The sequence below is a fragment of the Eublepharis macularius genome, chromosome 1, assembly GCF_028583425.1.
Source record: "Eublepharis macularius isolate TG4126 chromosome 1, MPM_Emac_v1.0, whole genome shotgun sequence".
Classification (NCBI taxonomy): domain Eukaryota; kingdom Metazoa; phylum Chordata; class Lepidosauria; order Squamata; family Eublepharidae; genus Eublepharis; species Eublepharis macularius.
The window spans coordinates 96,380,696-96,400,480 of record NC_072790.1 but is presented as its reverse complement, the minus strand read 5'-3'; the positions used below and the strand labels follow the sequence as shown (position 1 = coordinate 96,400,480).

At 39.2% G+C, this 19,785-nt stretch overlaps 1 protein-coding gene and 1 long non-coding RNA gene across 4 annotated transcripts in view; one reads left to right on the top strand and one right to left on the bottom strand.

The window, feature by feature from the left end:
- CRYBG1 (crystallin beta-gamma domain containing 1) overlaps positions 1-19,785 on the bottom strand; it is a 155,791-nt gene that overhangs the window by 3,915 nt on the left and 132,091 nt on the right. For all 3 annotated transcript variants that reach the window (XM_054996866.1, XM_054996942.1, XM_054997026.1), the window contains 8 exons: positions 11,788-11,914; positions 11,630-11,662; positions 10,275-10,387; positions 9,026-9,155; positions 7,008-7,147; positions 6,037-6,160; positions 4,812-4,970; positions 472-634 (listed from right to left, as the gene is read on the bottom strand). In XM_054996866.1, coding sequence (XP_054852841.1) covers positions 472-634; positions 4,812-4,970; positions 6,037-6,160; positions 7,008-7,147; positions 9,026-9,155; positions 10,275-10,387; positions 11,630-11,662; positions 11,788-11,914 — 989 coding nt within the window. The remainder of the gene's footprint in view (positions 1-471; positions 635-4,811; positions 4,971-6,036; positions 6,161-7,007; positions 7,148-9,025; positions 9,156-10,274; positions 10,388-11,629; positions 11,663-11,787; positions 11,915-19,785) is intronic.
- Positions 13,612-19,701, top strand: LOC129341747 (uncharacterized). The gene is made up of 3 exons (XR_008598168.1): positions 13,612-13,962; positions 16,891-17,019; positions 17,683-19,701. It is a non-coding gene; the product is annotated as an uncharacterized LOC129341747 (long non-coding RNA).

The following is a 19,785-nucleotide window of genomic DNA, read 5'->3' as shown; positions in this document are numbered from 1 at the left end:
TAATACTGGACTACCTCACTCAGAAAACATAAAAGTGGTTAAGTATTTATTGTTGCCCTTTTCCCACACACACAAAAATTGACACACACCTACAACACATGAAATCTGAAAACTGCTGTAATGTGTTCTGAAAGATAGCTGTTCTAATTCCAGCAAGAAAGTTATACACATAAACCACTTTTTATCTGTTGCAAATACGCATGCCTGTTTGCACAGCAGTAATTAGAACTTGCTAAGCAAGCTGAATGTACTTTTTAATGTTAAATGCAACTGCATTCAACTACTAAATTACATACAAGTATAATACAGCTGGACTAGCACCAGTATGTTTTATAAACCACACTAGGTACAATGCTCGTCTTTGAAGTTGGTAACACGCATTGGAATTTAGTTCTATTTGAGCACTGCTCACCTTATGTAATTCTTCCCTCTCTCTCTTCAGATCATAAATTTCTACCACAAAGTTCTTACCTTTAATGTCTAGGACTAAGTTTGGTTTTATCTTGCTGTAGATTCTTCCATCTGGATTAATACTCCAGTGTTGCTTTTCCTCATTCTGTTCAAGTGCCAGGCCCAATTTTGCGCCAGGAGTTATCAGACTTCCTACAATTGTCAAGCAGAAGTCCTCTGCCATCTGTGCAGTTAAACAAATGGTATCAGTCAAAAGAGGCTCCCTCTTACTGCTGTACTAGCTATTAACACCTATGCAGGGACAGATTTACTGATATTTTCTCTCAATAGCTTATTATGTAAATACTTATTTCTGGAACACTGTTTAATTACAGTTTCATTATTCAATACTATTTTAGTACTGAGGTTTCTTTACAATATTCTACCACATAACAGGATGTATACAGCTTATCTTGCCAGTTTTCATACAGTCAAAAGGCCTTGGTGACATTTTTTTGTTTATGAGACAAGGTTGGATAATTTTGCCTTGTTTTCCTAACTAATTTAGAATAAAGAATATGGGTTTGCTCCTATAAATTGTGGAAGATTTTCCCCAGCCTTACCTAGCAGCCTTTTGATCCCTGTAAAGGCAATGCTAAGGAGTAGGATATCCTACTCAAGTTGACATGGTGATAATGAGGAATCAGTAATTATCCACACTCTCTTCCACCTGTGAGCTATGTTGGTGGAGGAACCTCTCCATGGATGAAACAGGGAGCAAATTTTGCCTGGTTTCCTCCTGCCACTATAGTATCCTTCCCTCTCCTTGTGCGTGGCACCTCGGTTAGAAGATTATTATACTCATGGTGCATATGTCGCAAGTAGCCTTGTCGATCTCAAGCACAGGATTAAGCAATTATGGTTGATAGTATGCTTTCAATAACTTGCCATTAGTTCTATTAAACGTTTTGTATTCCTGTGCATTCCTAGGGCTGATCTGCACTAATATAGAGGAGGAACTCACTGGGGTGAGAGAAAAATTGAAAGATAAGTATCACAATGTCGAACTTTAAACATGAAATCCTTCACCATGCCTGCAGCTCAATGCCCATTTTCTTTTAAGGTGAATGCAATCAGCAACACTTAGGTCTGATCATATGAAAATACGGCTCTTGACACACACTCTCACATAATTAAGCCCACCCAACCCAATACAGTCTGCTTTGGCCAGCAGTGCCCCACCAAGGTTTCATAGGCAGGGTTTGTTTTCAGCCCTACTCGCTTGAGATTCTTTTAACAAATAATACTAGGGATTGGATCTGAGATCCTCAAGCAAAGAATGGGCCCTCCTGCTTTATGCTGGGTTGCAAGAACGCAGTTAACTGTGTTTAAAAGACAAACTGCACTGTAACACCATGTGAATCTATATGTCAGCTTTTCAATTGTTTTAATGATATTTTTGACATAAGGCATTAGAATCGACACCTCCATTTTTGCAGTCTCTTGTAAGTTATAGCTTTAGGCTTATCCATGTCCAAACATGCTCTTGGTCTACTCAAAGGCAGGAAACATTGATCTTCCCCAGAGTGTTGCTGACGAAGTTGAGAAATCTTTCCCTTTTGCAAAATGTTATACAACTTTTAAAAAGTAGACACTTGGCTCGTCACTTGCATTGCATTAACTTCATTTGATGTTAGAGCCCAAAAGAAAGCCTAAATCTTTGATCAAAGAAGTATGTAACTCAATGGGATTTACTTGTAAGGGAAATGTTTACAACTTGCCTGCTAGGCTAGTGCTGGCAGGTTCTAATGTAGCAAGCCTAAAGAAAGGAAACGGATCTCTAAATTGTATTGTCGAAGGCTTTCACGGCCGGAGAACAATGGTTGTTGTGGGTTTTCTGGGCTGTATTGCCGTGGTCTTGGCATTGTAGTTCCTGACGTTTCGCCAGCAGCTGTGGCTGGCATCTTCAGAGGTGTAGCACCAAAAGACAGAGATCTCTCAGTGTCACAGTATTCCTGTGACACTGTGACACAGGAATTCCAGTGTGACTGTGACACTGAGAGATCTCTGTCTTTTGGTGCTACACCTCTGAAGATGCCAGCCACAGCTGCTGGAGAAATGTCAGGAACTACAATGCCAGGACCACGGCAATACAACCCGGAAAACCCACAACAACCATGGATTTCTAAATTGATTCAAAAATTGCCAAAGCTTTACTTTAAAGATCCCAGTACCAAGAGGATTCCAATGACTCCTCCAAAAATATCCTCCTACATTTCATTTTAAAGGATTTGGAGTAGATAGCAGTGATTACTAAAGATCTATTGTTGCTAAAGAATTCACTATTTTAAAGTTGGTACAATAAATGGTGATTCTGAATTAAATATTAGATTTTAGTTTTTTAATTTATGTAACAAACCTTTTACTTTCCTGTGTGCTTTTACCTATCCAGACAGCCTGTCAGAAGCAAGCTTTAATTAAATTCTGAAAACAGGCAGTCTTGAAGTAGGAAATTGATCTCTTTTGATAAAAATGACAACATTTCACCCTAAAAGGAGTGCCAAGAGAATTCCAATGACTTCTCTAAAAGACTGTTTCAACATTTCCTCACATGGAAGAAATGAAATCTTGAGCATAGGTTCAATATACAGCCATGGAGATCAGATATAATAAAGGAAAGAGTATTGTTCAGCCGGGGTCCTTTAAAATTTGTTATGGAACTTGGCTCCATTTTTAGTCTCACTGAATATAGATTGGACTAATGGGAGGAAGTGAGAAATCATATCAATGATAGTAGCAAAAGCCACCATATTCTTTAGCAAAGCTGAAATGGTTGAAGAGCTTGTATTGACTGAAGCATTAATTAGAGGAAGAAAACATCTGTCAACTCCTACTTTTTCATTTGAATACCATTCACAGCCACTCTTTTTACACATTAAAAACTATCTAAAACTTGATTTTAGAATGTATTATTGTTAAAAAAAAAGAAAATTTTAATATTTTATACTCGCCAATTTTAATTGTTTGATATGATCTTTTAATGTTTTTATAATGTTTTTATTGTTTTAAGCTGTTGTTAAACCACCCTGAGCCCGTCTGACGGGGAGGGCGGTCTAGAAATGCGATTAAATAAATTTTAAAAAATCATGGAATTGCATGGGCTCTCTATCTGAGAGGGTTGAATAGCAAAATATTTGTTTTCTTGTTACTTTCACAGACGTTAAACAACACTTCTGTGCAAAATAAAAATAAAGCCCTTTAAAATCAACACCTTTTATATAAATTTATAATGGTACTGGTGAGTGCCCTCAAATCAGAGTTGATCTATGGTGACCCCTGATGGGGTTTTCATGGCAAGAGACTAACAGAAGTGGTTTGCCATTGCCTGCCTCTGCAACCCTGGCCACTGTTGGTCTCACATCCAAATACTAACCAAGGCCAACCCTGCTTAGCTTCTGAAATCTGACGAGATCAGGCTCACCTGGGCTATCCAGGTCAGGGAGATTTATACTGATCCCCCACCAAAAAATTCAGATTTGAATGAGTTCATTCTGATGAAAGGCCTATTTTAATATTAATAAGATGCAATAGCGTAATCAATGACACTCCAACCCTGAGGGGAGCAAAATGTAATAGTAAATATTACAGTGTTGCACTATTACACTAATGCACCATTTTGCCATTGCACGTATGTAAAACAAAAGCACCTGCTTACTCCATTTACTGTTTTGCTGCTGTGACTCAGGCTGCTGCCTCTACATTCCGATGGAAAAGTGGCAGCCATGCCTATTTTGCAGGGGGAAGTACTCTCAGAGAAAGTTTGTGTGAATAGCTTGCTGTTGTGTCAGTGGATAATTTAAAGGAGAATGCGCAGCAGATGAGCTGCTCTTACCACTCAATCACAGGAAGAACCCTTGAATATTTATGATTTCCTATACAGCCATCCCTCCCCCCACTTCAAGATCTCCATGTGGAATCTGCTTAAGAAATTTTGGACTTCTATCTTGGCCATTCTACACCAGATTTTTCTGAAAGTTTCTGAAATCCAAGTTGCATCTTGCTCTAAGATGCATTCTTTGTGCATCTTGGATGCAGGGAACAAATCTTCTTGATTATATAACTAACAGAATTTTCACTCATTAGAAAGGTAGAATATTGTAAAATGAACATTTCTTGAACAATCTATTTCAACAGTCATAGTAAAGTTGACATTCCAGCCTGAGGAAGAAAACAATGGGAACCTACTTTGGATTTAAGAACAGTGATGGGAAGCATTACATTAACAGCACAAGCTGCTGTGTATTTGAGGTGACTTTTTGTGTTTGGCAGGGTTTATCCTCAGGTTTCTGCTTTCCTTATGTAAAACGTAGATGGTGGATTGCATCCCTTACAAGAGGCAAAAAATGTTTAATATAGTTTACCCTGCATTTGAGATATCCTCCTTGATAAACCCACACTTGCTCATCAGATGTATTATCTTCTGTAACCTGCATTCTCAGAAGATTCAAATCGTCTACATTTCCATCAGTTGATATGAACTGTCCTGTTTCTTTGTTGCGAAGTCTGAAGTAAACTCGTTTCTGTGAAAAGACCAGAACTCATGTATCATAATATCTGCAAGCATTATATCTGATTGGTGGCTAACTTCAGTACAACTACAATATAATATTCTCAAACATCAGCACATTTGAGTGTGATCAGCCTCTACCATTGTTGTTACTACTCAGTGTTGTTATCATTCAGGGCCACCTGAATATTATTTACACGCAGGAAAAGGAAGTATCTCATCATATGCGGATTTATGAAACATGGCAAATGGGCTTTTTCCTATGAGGAAGTGATACCATGTATGAAGACTGGTACATAAGTGATGAAGCAGCCCTTTATATCAAAAATGTAACTAAATTAATCAAAAGTATGTTTAACCTGATACATTATCTCTGTGAGGGTAGACAAGTAAACAGCTGTAACTATTTATAAAGAAAAACCATCCTACACAAAGAGTCACAAATGAGAAACAAAAAGAAGCTAAAATTTGATTGGCAGAAGTACACAAAAGCCTTAAGTGAAGATCATTAAATTGTGTATTTCAAACACTCACTGGGCTAAGTGAAAGAAGTATGAAATCATAGCCTTTAATCTTAATGTTAGAAGATATTGTTAATAATGTACAATAATATTCAAAGAATGATAACAAAGTATTGAGCATTGTACCAGTGAATCCAGAGTGTTCTAGAATTTCTCAGAACTATTTGTTTGAATGTCAGATGCTTCCTTCCTAATTTACCTCTATTCAACATTCACAAGATATATTCTGAGTGTACTGTAAATATTAGAAGACAGGTGTTTCTAAACTGTATATAATATAATTATGCTAATTTTTGGAGAAGGTTTAAATTCAGTTTAAGCTGCTCGAATACCATTTTTTTTGTCTTGAAGAGGCAGAACTATTAATTGAAACTGATGTATGCAATGCAGGTCACCAGGCCTTATAGATTTACTTTTCTTTTTGCAAGGAGATTGTGTTTGTACTATGCAATGTGATAAAAATAGTATTCTTGTGAAATACTAGTACAAAGAGGTATGAGGACAACAATAGAATACTTACTCATTCTTTGACAATTCATTGTGGGCTGTAGTTCTTACCTGCAATAAAGGTCGCAGGGAACCTATTTTGTGGAAGCCACTTAACTCGTGCCAGTTTGGTATTTTTTTAGGTTTTAATAAAATCTGACGACCTCTGTAATTATTGTGTTCATAAATAATCCACCTGATATAAAAAAGATATATTATTTCCATAGAATAAAGTATATGAGGTTAGGCTATCAAAATCATATTTTAAAATGCTTGCAGCAATACCAGTATATAAAAGTTATATATTCACTAAGGCTGTTAGTATGTTATTTACATTTATCGTGGGTAAGAGGTTCTGAGTACCAAGGTTGGAAGATCTATATACCACAATTTTGCTGAACAGTACATTTAGCACAATAAAGCCATTGTAATATCTGTTACTTTAAAAAGGCTTACAAAAGCATAGCAGTGCCACAGGCAAAGGTGAGAGTTGACTACCCTTAGCTTCTCAACTTTGTGAAATAACATACTAATTGTCTAATATATTGATTCACAGCATTAAGACTCCCAGGCTCTTCAGCTAAATACTCAGTGCAGATATATTATTTGACCATGACTAGGCCTTGGCTGAATATCTAAATTACAGTTAAGGACTGACCCTACACACATTGCCTGATACTTGGTACAAATAAATGTATTTCAGCTGGGTTTCAACTGGTACTTAAACATCCTATAAGCACCAAAGTACCAGATCAGATCTGGGAGACTTCAAATCAGTTTTCTGAAAAACTCTTTTTAAATAAGCTCAATTTGCTGATTTTCAGTTACATGAAACACTGAACAGACAAACAGTTCAGACTGATCTTAGCTATTAAGACAAAGAACAAAAAACTTCATGCTTTGTGGGGTTAGCCTCTAAGCAGACTGATTGCCAAGGTAATCATTGACATGTTCTTCATCTGTTAGGAATGGCAAAATAGAATGTCTCTAATGGTTACTTATATTCTACAAAAACAAATCCTGATGTTCAAAAGTTAACTTACATGCCACCAAGAACTTGTACTGAAGCTACATGAGGATTGTATCCAAGAAACTTGAGGTTTACAATTTCTGTAGCAAATTCCATTTTCTTTCCTTTGAAGTTTCCCTTTTCAAAAAGGGCAATGACTGGCTCAGAAAGTTCCTGTTTTAAAATAAAAGGTCTCATTTGTTTTATAACTGTTAAAGGTGTTCATGCAAGCAATACAGATATTAAAGTTTTTCATTCCTAAGTATAGATAGTAGCTTTTAATTAGCATACCAGCACTATCCCCACTGCGAAAATCACTATTTTCCAGGATCTTGTATTATCTGTTTAACTGATTCTGCCACAGTGGGAGTATTCATTGGGTCTGATTCAGTTATGGCTGCATAGCTTTCACAAGAAAAAAACACAGCACTAGCAAAATAGATTTCACTGATACGTTCAGAGAAATGAAAAGTCCACTGTTACAAGACTAGTTAGACAGATGGCAAGCCTACAAAAAAAGCTCATTACTCATGAAAAAAGTATTCTAGGCGTGGGGTGAAAACTGGAAGGAGAAGAAGGTGCGTACTTACAGCCACACCTTTCATTCTTTGCTGCCATTTTCATGATTCAGCAACAGCTATAATTGCAGAACTTGCCTTACAGCTATCTGGACAAACAGGTGTGATGAATGTTCAAACCTATAACTCTTTAAATACTGGGAATTCTTAAAAACTTGGCATTAATGAGCTCATATTTAATATTTCACATTTGTACTCTATGTATTCTATACAAAACATGTATTTGGAATTCTGAAATCAAAGACCTGAAAGTATGACGAATTAACATTCCAATCTGAAATTCCTACCACAGAAAAGATAGTTAAAACAGTTTGTATTGTGATATTTATGTTATGATACATGAAGGGTGTCTTCAGCCATCAGAAGGTTCCTGTATACCCAACTGGATTATGTAGCACAAATAAAATAATGCACATAAGTTCAAGGGGAAAAGGAATGTGCTTTTCCTTTGGGAAATGCCAAGCCTAACATAAGAAGCCAGTCTTGTATATTGCAAAATCTGCTCTTCTCAGTATCACTTAAGCACAGGCTGTGGTACACCACAGGTCTGGATTGTGCAGGACAGAATTCTTTAATTTCTGCAACTGCCTTCTGTTTTAAAAATGTGTATGTACCCATAGAATTGAACAAAATAGGTTTGCTTTCTAAATATGTTCTCTTAATCCTCAAGATGCTTCAATTAGCTTTTCATTTGTAGGTTCTAGATTATAGCAGATGCACCATTTATTGGGGCTTATTTGCCTGACCAATGAGTAATTAAATAAACCTTCAAAGTATGTGTATGAAAAAGCAGGCATCTTGCCATTTATCTGTTTTGTCAACAGACAAAATTAATCTAGTAGAGATAATTTTGCAGTTCAATCTAATAGCTATATTACTAAACACAAATCTTTTGCTTTAGGAGTAATTCTGAGATGCCCAAATGTGTATATTTTTGATGAATAGATAAATAGATTGGCTTGAGGAACTATCAAATAAATACTTACTGTGTGCACATTAAGGAATAAACATTTCTAGAGACTGCCCTGACTTCACTCACGAAAAAAAAGCAAAAAAATTTTCAGAAGTGCATTTTCCAAACATATTAATGGCTCCAACGCCACTTAATTTTATCTCTTACTAATTCATTTGGGACAAAATTTAAAGTGTGAAGCTTTATCTGTTTAATATTCTAATTAAATTAAATAATGCTTGCAGCCCTATCTTTCAGGAATCACAAAATACGACCTGAAAAAGAAGACCGTGTTTAGTTACTGTAACTGTTAAAATGGGATTTTAGTGATATCTAAAAATACCCAGGGATCATGAGAATTGTTGTGCAGCAATGTGAGTCAATTTCGTGGAGGTACATTTATACTTCTTTTATGTCTTGTTTGCTTCTGAGACTTAATCATGGTTCCTTAATACCTTATACTGTGAGCAAATCAAGCTTTTCTACCTCATATTTGCTTATCCAAATATTTCTAAAACTTACAATATTTACAGCTTGTAAAGACTTCAAGCAAGTCTGGGGTAGGCAACCCATTGCAAACAGATCAGGATAGGCACCTTCTTCTAACACATACTGATTACCAGAAAAGTCTTCCTTGTCATATGCAATCCAACTACAAGAAATGAAGACAATGAGAATGTAAAAACCCTGCTCTGACCTAAAATCTCAATAGTTTCTTCCTGAACAGAAGAACAATGCGGTTTGAAAGCTTGCTGACAGAATGCTGGATCAGATGTATGATTGATTCTGACTTCCTTAATGATGGTTGGTGACATCAAACTGATGTTTTTAGAATCAACATGATGCACTACCCGACATACAAAATGTTAAGTGTTTTCTTCCATTTATTTAATTCAAAGAGAAGACACAGGTTACTTTCAAATACACAGTCTGTTTCTAAGCAGACTTACAGTCTTCTAAGTCCACTGAGGTCAATGGACTTAAAAGGTATAACTCTACTTAGGATGGCACTGCTAAACACATGCATTTTATTCCAAAGTATTCATTTCCAGGGCCCACAATGTATTTTCATGATACTTAAGACTGCATTCCCACATACATCAAAAGGAAGCTTAAAGCACTGTGACTTTAAGCTCACCTTTGGAATGCTTGTGTGGCTGCAGCATAGCAATGAACTGAATGTTGGCAGAGGCAATGGATGTTCCTTTGTTTGTATCTGTTCATCATCTCTATTGGATCATGGAGTGTCAGATAGTGGGTTACCTATCGGAGAATGTTGTACTACTTCAAACACCAAGAACTAGGAATTTCTTTCCTAGCAGCAGTGGCAGCAGCAGAAGCTTTCTTTTCCACTTTCTCCTTTGCCACCACTTGTTTTTTTTCTTTCTGCTGCTGAGGATATCCTGCAGCCAAGTGTCTGAGGCAGAAGCAGTCAATCTCAGGCAACACGTTATGGGGCACCTCATTCCCTCACATACCTTACTATGTGAACTTAAAGGTACACATTCACTGTACTGTGAACTTCATTTTGATTACTGTATCTTCAGAATGTCTGCCTGTCTTCATCCCAGTAACTCCCTTAAATTGCAGTGTAAATTTAATTGCAAGTCCCCAAACTACTACTAGTCAAGTGCAACAACCAGCATGCATCAGCATTGACAGCCATTTTGTTGGGTCCTGACGATATGCATCTGCTTTTCACTTAGAAGGTTTTTTTTTATGAGTCTGACAGCTGGATTGATTACTGTTAGTTATGCATCTTCACACTTACCTGCCAGATAATACCTTTGAAGACTGGATAGGAAATGAGTCATCAATCTGAGAAGTGTCTTTCTCAAATACTTGACTTCTACCCTGGAACTCTGGTTCTGAAAATAACTGGACCTTTAAAGACAAATCACCAAAACATCTAGCACCACATTTGTGGCAGCCCCCACAAATTCTCAACTATAACCCTAAGATCACTTTTATATTTAAGAATACTTTAAATAAATAAACAAACAAATAAACATTCCTTTATTATTTATTCCACCTTCCTCACTGAGACTCAAGGCAGATCACATAGCGTGAGATTAGTTCAGTCAATATCAAGGACATTTCAATAAACAACACAATAAGGTATATAAATGCAAGTTTACGAAGATAAAACATTAGCAAAAATCCAATACAGAGTTGAAATGCTGAAACAGAGCATAAGCAATTTTAGGACTGACATTAGATAAGCTAGAACTACCCAGTAGGGTCATACTTAAAGTAACAGATATGATATCAGGCAACAAACATTTCTTTAAACAGAAATAAGTTTAAAAGTTATAAACAGCCTATATTTTTAAATATCTGATACTGCATAATATTATAACAGTTTCAAGACATTTTACTAATATGATCCAACAGAGGAATTCTCCCTTCCCTTCCCACATATGCATCATATCTATATGATGATGCCACCCTGACCTGGGTAGCCCAGGTGAGCCTCATCTCATCAGATTTCAGAAGCTAAGCAGGGTTGGCCCTGGTTAGTAACTGGATGGGAAACCTCCAAAGAAAACCAGGGTTGCAGAGGCAGGCAATGGCAAACCACACATGTTAGTCTCTTGCCATGAAAATCCAGCCAGGGGTCGCCATAAGTCGGCTATGACTTGTGGGCACTCTCCACAACATGTGATGATGCCATCTAAAGAAACATTCTCAGAATATGTTTCACACTTTGGAAATTCTTTTAGAGAGCGGCTAACGTCCAAGTTTAAATATCTTTTTTTTAAAAAACGGTCCTGCATTTGAAAGGCCAGGGTTAGGAGAGTGTGAGCATTAGATATGATTTTATTATGTATGTTTTAATTTGTTAGCCATCTTGGAGGCCCTTACTGGGTAGAAAGGCTGGGTATAAATTTTGTTAAATAAAAAAATTAACTACACATTTTGTCTTGGGCATTATGGAAAGCTGGACAAACTTAAGATATCTACCACTCTGGTGTGCCGACTTTCTCCTGGTCACCAGCTACTAATAGCATTATTTGTGTACCATGCGAAACACCCCACATACACTTGCTTCTCTACATTCACATTTTCATGACTTTTGATTTAGCTTACAGACTATATTTTTAATGTAAAATCTAAGAAGTTTACCTTAAATTTTCCCATATAATCACTGTTGGTATCCTAAAACATATGGAGAATAAAGAACAAATAAGAAATGATGCAGAGATGATAGGGGAGAAGATAAATCATTAATAAAGCTTGTGGGGGAAAGCATAAGTATAACCATATACAAAAGGCCTCCTTACCAAAACTATGGGTTGAACTGAAGATATCTTACAACTCCTACCTCCCCAAGTCTCATAGTTGGGATACATTCCTTTATCAAGAATGTACTGCTCTCCTGTGAAGTCGGGATTTTCATAAGCCACCCACCTGGAGAATAAACCCAGGATATTATTTTGGTGTACAGTCATGATTTACAGATTTATTTCAGCAATAATTTAATGTATATTATTAAAATACATTTCATCAATCATTCAGTTCTAAATGCTACAGAAAACTGTCTGATGTTAAACAAATGATGCTGAATGAATTTCCAAACAGAGCCAGGTTGTATGTCTTGTTTCTCAGATTTTGCTATAGTTCAGAAAGTAGCTACTTTTATTCCACATTTGTTGAGTGAAGCTATTGGATCACACTTTGTGGCTCTTGTAACACTTATAAATCCATCTATCATTGCTCCTAAAGTTTCATTTTAAGACATTTTAAAGTTTTCCTTCACATTAAATGTGAAAACAGTGCTTTAAAAATTATATATAAAATGTTCGTGTTCTAAGCAGCAAGATTTTATTTTCCTCTGTCACAGAGAGGGCTAGATAAGCAACACTCATACTGTGAAGTACTTTGACTTATTTTGCCTGCTTCATTGAGAGGGAAAATGAAATCTATGTAGCATCATAGGAATTTTGTATACTTTCTCCATTGATGCTTTATATTCTAACCGTGCAATCCTTAAAAGAGTTATTGCAGTCTAATCCCATTAATTTCAGTGGTTTAGACTGGAGTAACTCTGTTTAGGATTGCACGGTTTGTTTACCATTTCTTCTGATTTTCACTCATGTTTAACCCATTTCATCTAATAACTTGTTCACTAATCATTTGAGGCATATTCCTAGGAATACACCCAAATTGCCCTATCAACTGCTTACTCAAAGTGACAGAGGAATGAGCAGGACATGTTTAGACGTGCACAACGGCAGTTTTTAAAAATAAATTTTAAAAAACTCTTGGACATTGTCTTCAACATATACATTTACACTGGCTTGTATGTAACTAAAATGGTATCTCTGATGTGCTGACCAATATCTGTTTATATATAAAAACACATTGATATGAACAACTAAGTTGAGATTCATCTGACTTTTAAAGATATTCTAAAGGCTGTACCTACATTTCACAAAGAAAATATGCAATTAATTTATAGTTATAATGTGTATGTGTTTCTACCTAGCCATTCAAACGGACCTCCCCTTTAAGCATTTAAGCGTTAGAGTTTTGCCTTTCCTTTTATTGGAGCTCAGATTAGAACTACTGCAAGTGAACAGTTTATTGTTTTATTGTTCCATACAATTGCAAATGCTGGAAAACACCAAGGAAGCTATGTATACGTTCTCAAATCCCAATGAATTTGAGAACAAAGTCACAAATTGAAGAACCTATCCCAAGATAGTCACAAAGTTAATTATGGAGCTACTTCTATGACCCACCATGATGAGCCTTATAGGGATGTGTGCTTCAGGAATCCGAATCAGGTTTTTAACCCGAATTGTGCCCAATTCAGAAAGATTCGGTATTTCCAATTCAGAAATACCGAAGCAAAGCTTTCCAAAGCAATTCGGAAAGCTTCGGGGCATCCAGGAGCAGAGGGCAAAAATCTGAGCCAAAATCAAGCTTCCCGCGCTTTCTTATGAGGGGAGGGGGGAGAAGGAGTGAGTGATTCACTATAACCTCCTCCTAACCCCTCCCATCTTGTAAAAAAGGGTGGGAAGCTTGAATTTGCTTCATAACTTTGCTGGCTGGTTGCAATGCAATGCAAGCAGCCAGCAAAGTCTGCAGAGATTTCCGCCTAATTTACAGGATGGGAGGGGTGAGGAGGGGGGAGTGAGTACAAGGGGGAGGAGGGAGGGGGATCAGGGAAGGGGAGTTAGGAGTGTCCAATCCTACTGCTGCATCCTCCTTCCATCCAATGGATGCTCTGGAAGGAGATGCAATGGAATTTAAATTAGAGGCTTGCCTGTTGGCCAGCCCACAATTTTCCTTGGCTTACATAGAGACTTGAGAGTACTTCCACTGGGACTCTCTGTTTCCATTGTTGGCTGGCCTGCTGGTGCTGGAGGACTTCACTGAGGAAAAGAGGACTTCACCTGGAGGATTCCTGCCTGCCTGCCTGCCTGCCTGACCTTTGCTGGACTGCAGGACTGGTGAGAGAGTCAGTCAGTGACTCACAGGGTTTTCTCTGGGGGGATTTTTTTTTGCTTGTCTGGGTGGGGGGAAGGGGAGGGATTGTTTTAAAAAAGTTAATTTAAAATATTTATTTTGGGGGGGATTCTTGATTCTTTGTGTGTGTGTGTGTGTGTGTGTGTGTGTGTGTGTGTCTCTCTCTCTCTCTCTCTCTCTCTCTCTCTCTCTCTCTCTCTCTCTCTTTCTGTTTAGGGTGTGTGATTAAGAGGGGGCCTGCTTGGGGGTTCTGGTTTAAATTGCTGTGGTTAAGTGGTTGCGACTGAGTTTTTAATTTCAATTTAATTTGGGCATTGCTACTTTGCTGTATGTGTGTGTGTAGGGGAGTTGGGGTTCAGAGGGAGCTTGCTTGGGGTTTTTGGTGATTTTTACTGTTGGTTGTAGTTTTACAAATTTTACAGTTGTTGTTGGAGTTGGTGTTCCTTACAGTTGGTGTTTTACAGTTAAGGTTTGTTATGTACTACTGTTGTTGTTCTGTTGGTTGGGTGGTTGTGTTTGCAGTTATAGAAGTGTTTGGTAAGTTTACTTTGGGTTTCCCAGAGAAATTAATTTTGATTTAAATAGTGGACTTGTGAGTTAGGTAGGCTAGTGGTAGGCTTCTGTCATTTAATAATATTGCCCTCTAAAATAAATTGTTAGTGAACGAAGGCTAGTTTTCCCCATTAAATAGCCTTCTGTAGGAGAAGAATCAGTAAGAGTTAGGTTGGGTTCTGTTCAAATATAAATAGGCTGCCCAATAATAGTCCCTTAAATAGGGTTTCCCTGCCCACCTCTGGCACCCTTGGAGCCAGGCTGGGCCCATTTTTTGTAATAGGCTTCCCCTTAACTTGGGATTTAGGGCCAGCTTGATTCCTGAAGAAGAATTCAGCTGTTTGATGTAGGTATAGGTTCAGATACATAAATAGGGCCCTTTAAAAAGATTTAAGTGACCATCTCCAGTGACAGAGTCAAAAAAAAAGTTTAGAAATAGGTAGATAGGTGATAAATTCATACTTTGGGCTAGGCTTTAAGTTTTATTTTTTAAATCAACGTATAGCTGGTAGTTAGTTTAGGCTCAAGGACGGAGCATGAGTGAGAGGAAAGCTGAGAGAGGCCCCGGGGGAAAGGCCAGCGGTAAGTCTAGAGGGGGGAGGGGGAATGCTGCAGCTATTCCCCCATCTGAGCGGAGGAGGCCCTCCCCTGCGCTGCTGCCATTCACCAGCCTGGCTTCTGGTGACAGGAAGAGGGTTTGCAAGGCCCTCTTTCCTGAGGCAACTGCTGGAGGGCCACCCCCAACCCAGGTGTCTGAGGTAGGGGCTGGCACTGGGCAGGGGCCTGCTGCTGCCCCTCCTACAGTGGTTGAGACCCAGTTGCTGGAGGAGGGGCAGCATGTGGTGTCTCCTGGGATGGGTGTGGGACACATGACTTTTCCTGCATTCCCGCTCACCCCAGGGACCTGTCAGATGTTGGAGGAACTGCAGGAGGAACCCCCTGCTGGGCGGTCCTCCCGTTTTCTCTGAGGCCAGCAGCAGGCCTCTCATGGCTGTGCAGGAGGAGAGGGTGCTGGAGGAAGAGGAAGAGACTGTGGTGGAAGAGCCCACATCTCTGCTCCTTCATCCTCATCCATCTCCATCTGCCCTGTCGAGAGTGAGACACAGCAGCTTCACTCATCTGAACAGGGTCTCCTGCAGTAGAGATGGGCACGAACTGCAAGATGAACTAAAGTTTGTCACAAACTGGGCTGGTTCGTGGAAGCCCATTTTTCATGAACTTCCACAAACTGGTCTGGCCAGTTCGTTTGGTTCGTGTAAAAGCCCAATACCTCTTTCCATGCCACTGCAAGCCTGCAAGGGTGTAATGCCCCTTTCCATGCCACTGCGAAGCAGAACAGAAAGGAGCATTTTAACCCTTGGATCAGCTGCTTGTTGGGGATCTCCCCGACAAGCAGCTGATCCAAGCCCATGGGGGGTGAAATGCCCCTTTCCCTGCCAATGCGAAGCAGCACAGAAAGGGGCATTTAAACCCCTGGATCAGCTGCTTGTCAGGGATCTCTCTGACAAGCAGCTGATCCAAGCCGGTGGAGGGTGAAATGCCCCTTTCCCTGCTGCTGCGAAGCACCATAGAAAGGGACATTTCACCCCCAATCAGCCGTTTTTGGGGGATCTCCCCAATAAGCAGCTGATCCAAGCCAGTGGGGGGTGAAATGCTCCTTTCCCCACCTCTTTGAAGCAGCACAGAAAGGGGCTTCGCAGCAGCATGGAAAGTGGTATTTAAACCCCACAAACCACGAACTGGTTCGCGAAATGGGGCAAGTTCGTGAAACAGGATGAACCACAAACCACATGGTTAGTTTTTTCCCTGGTTTGTGCCCACTTCTATCCTGCAGGTGCCAGGCTGCGCAGGGTGAAGTCAGCAGCAGCCCGTACATGGGCTTTCTTGGGGGTGGCCCCTACCCTATGGAACAGCATGCCTGAGGAGGTCAGGAGAGCCCAGCGCTCCTGGCTTTCCACAAACAATGCAAGGTATAAATTTATTTGCGGTCAGAGACCATAACGACAGTACATCCTTATCCTTATCAATCAATAAATAATTAAATCCAGCGTAAAAATGTAAAGGACATAAAAAATACATTTAACATTTAAAATCTTATCTTAAAATGTATATAGTTCTCTGGGAACCGCAGGAATTCTAATATTTAAAACACTGACATTAAAATAGTTAAAATCGTAAAAAGAGCAGGAGACTACATATGGCTATTCTTTTTATTATGGAATTTAACCAAATAGAGACAGAATTTGGCTATTTGCCTGGAGATAGTTGGGTTTTCATCAATTAAGAGTTTCTCCAGGCAGGCCTTATTTGTCTCTGCAATTGGTGTGTCTAAGAGTGGGGAAATAAACTTGTCCCTATAGACTTGATGGAAAGGACAACGAAAGAACATATGAATGATTCCACTTCACCAATGGAGCAACGGCAGCGTCTATCCTCATATGGGATCTTTCTATAACTTCACAACGGACCAAGATGGGACATCCAAATGTGTGAGATATCTAGCCATACCCATAACATATCTAGATTCCCTAGGGGCCATAAAATGAGGAGATTGAGCTAAATCTTGTTGGCGCTCTATATGTCTCACCCTTTGTTTAACAATACGTTTTTGCCTGGTCACTGCCCTGAGTCAGTAGGTCAGCAGGCGAGAGTCCCAATCTTTCTAGGTTGCTCTTAACCATCCGTGTCCACCTAGCCTGGTAAGGATCTTGGTTTATTAGACGGAGAAGGCCTTTTTGATTGTTATATATCTTGAGCCACTGATAAACAGAAGATAGCAATATTCTGGCTTCAATTCTCATTTGACCTGTTTCTAGCCGTAGGAGGGCATTTGGCACTCCTGGGGGTACCTGTAAGACGGCACAGATAAATTTGGACTGAATCTTCTCGAGAATTCGCAGATTATCAGCAGATATGCCCAAATTAATACCATATAGGAGTTGTGCAAGGGCTTTAGCTTGATACAGCTTCAGTGCTGCCGAACATATAAGCTCCCCTTAGATCGAAAAAATCTCAAGATAGCATGCACCGCCCTTTCAGCTCTCTCTGCCATCAGATTACAGTTTGCTGTATTAGCCCCCAAATCCTGTATAACCACCCCCAGGTAGATAAATTTATTTACTTGTTGAATTTTATTCCCTTTCATCCTCCAGGATCGCTTCTTGGGGCGTCTGCCAAATGCCATCACCTTTGTTTTATCAAAGTTGATTGTTAGGTGTTCTTTGTCGCAGTATGTTGTGAATCTATCTAGCACCCTTCGGAGTCCTAATGGGGTCCTGGCTAATAGGACTGCATCATCTGCATAGAGCAGAACTGGTAAATGGCGTGAAGCAAGCTTCGGCGGATGGAAATTGAGGTCAATCATATATTTCACCATGTCACTGATGTAATAATTAAATAACACGGGGGCCAATAGGCAGCCCTGCCTAATGCCTTTAAATGTTTTTATTGCTCCAGTGAGTAGTCCCTGCCGGTTACATCTCACTCTCAGATATGATTCCTCATGCAGGGAGTGGATGAGAAATAATAATCTTTTATCTATGCTAGAGCCCTCTAGTTTTTGCCACAATCTCTGTCTAGAGATAGACTCAAAAGCTGCCTTCAAATCAATGAAGGCAGCATATAGAGAAGTTGGACCTTTGGCAGAGTATTTTTCTATCAACTGTTGAAGCACCAGGCAATGCTCAACCGTCGACCTCCCTACCCTAAAACCTGCCTGTCCCAGTGGAATAATTTCTTCCTGTTCTAACCATATTTCAAGTTTATCTAAAAGGTGTCTTGTGTATATTTTACTGATGATGCTTAAGAGACTTATGGGCCTATAGTTTGCTGGCTCATTTTTGTAGCCCTTCTTAAATATAGGGACCACAATAGCAGTCCCCCACTGCTTTGGAATTCAGCCAGTTTGGTCTATGTACATAAACAGGGTTGCAAGAAACTGCGCCCACCAATCTACATTCTCTTTTAATGCTTCAGGAGGTATTCCATCCATACCTGGGGCCTTCCCATTTTTTAAACGGGCTATGTGGGCTCTTACTTCTAGGGGGCTGACCGGAGGCCATGCCGGAAAGTTCTCTATGCTTCCAGAGAAGGCAAGCTGACTATGGTCTTCATAAAGATTCTGGAAAAATATGGTCCAGTGCATACAAACAATGCAAAACTGAATTATTCAAAAAGGCTTTTTACTCAAATGAGAGAGCTGTATTGTAGGGAGGGGGTCTCAGATGTTTCACCAATGAGACAGGGACCACAGACTTCACTGCTATGTTGCCTTACATATTACCTGTTGCTTTAAATATGTACTCTTATGTACCACCAGTGCTCCGTGTTGTCTAATGTTAGTCCTAGAATTGATTATGTTCTGCTTCAGTATTTTTCCTACTCTGTATTGGATTCCTGCTAATACTATGTCTTTAAACTTGTATCTATTTACCCTATGGCATTTTTATGGACATGTCCTTGATACTGTATTGAAATGTACTTGATACTGATTGCACTAATCTCATACTGTGTAATCTGCCTTGAGTCGCAGCGAGAAAGGCAGACTATAAATAAATAAATAAAGGAAGGAAGGAAGGATGCAGATGCATACAAATAGCAGCCTTTTCCTTCCAGATGCACATATGCCATGATCTGGAAATAAGGCTCCTTTTTATGGTTAAAACGTCTCAGAGTATTTTCATGGGTGGAGGAATATGTGCTCATGGAATGCAGCTTTAGAACCTCCATCTTCCCATGACTACCTGATATGCTCCCCCAAATCCTGTTCCTGGGGTTCCCTGCCCTACACATAAAAGATTTTAGGTGACATTTCAGGCAGCAGAGTGAGAGGGGAGACCAGAAAGCGGCAAACTGACAGCGCATATCCTTCCACCTGTGGATATATTCTGAGATCCAAGCTGTTGCTGTGTTCATACCATGGTATAAGTTAAGAAATTCATCCATTGAATCTGCAAACTGCATAGATTTTTTAACAGCCTCCTACCATGGGAGTATGCATGTGTGTCTGCCCCACAACTCTGTATCCATCTGTAACTGGCCACCCTGTCCCACAGGTTTGTTTGGTTTGAACGGATGAAGCAATATATGTATGGCTGTTTTTAGTATTGTATTGTTATTTGCTGATTTTATATTTTATGCTGCCAATTTTATTGTATATCTTATATGTTGTGATCCGCTCTGAGCCCGCTTGCAGGGAGAGCGGAATATAAATTTAATAAACAAACAAATGCACACGATAGTGACAGTTGTGACTG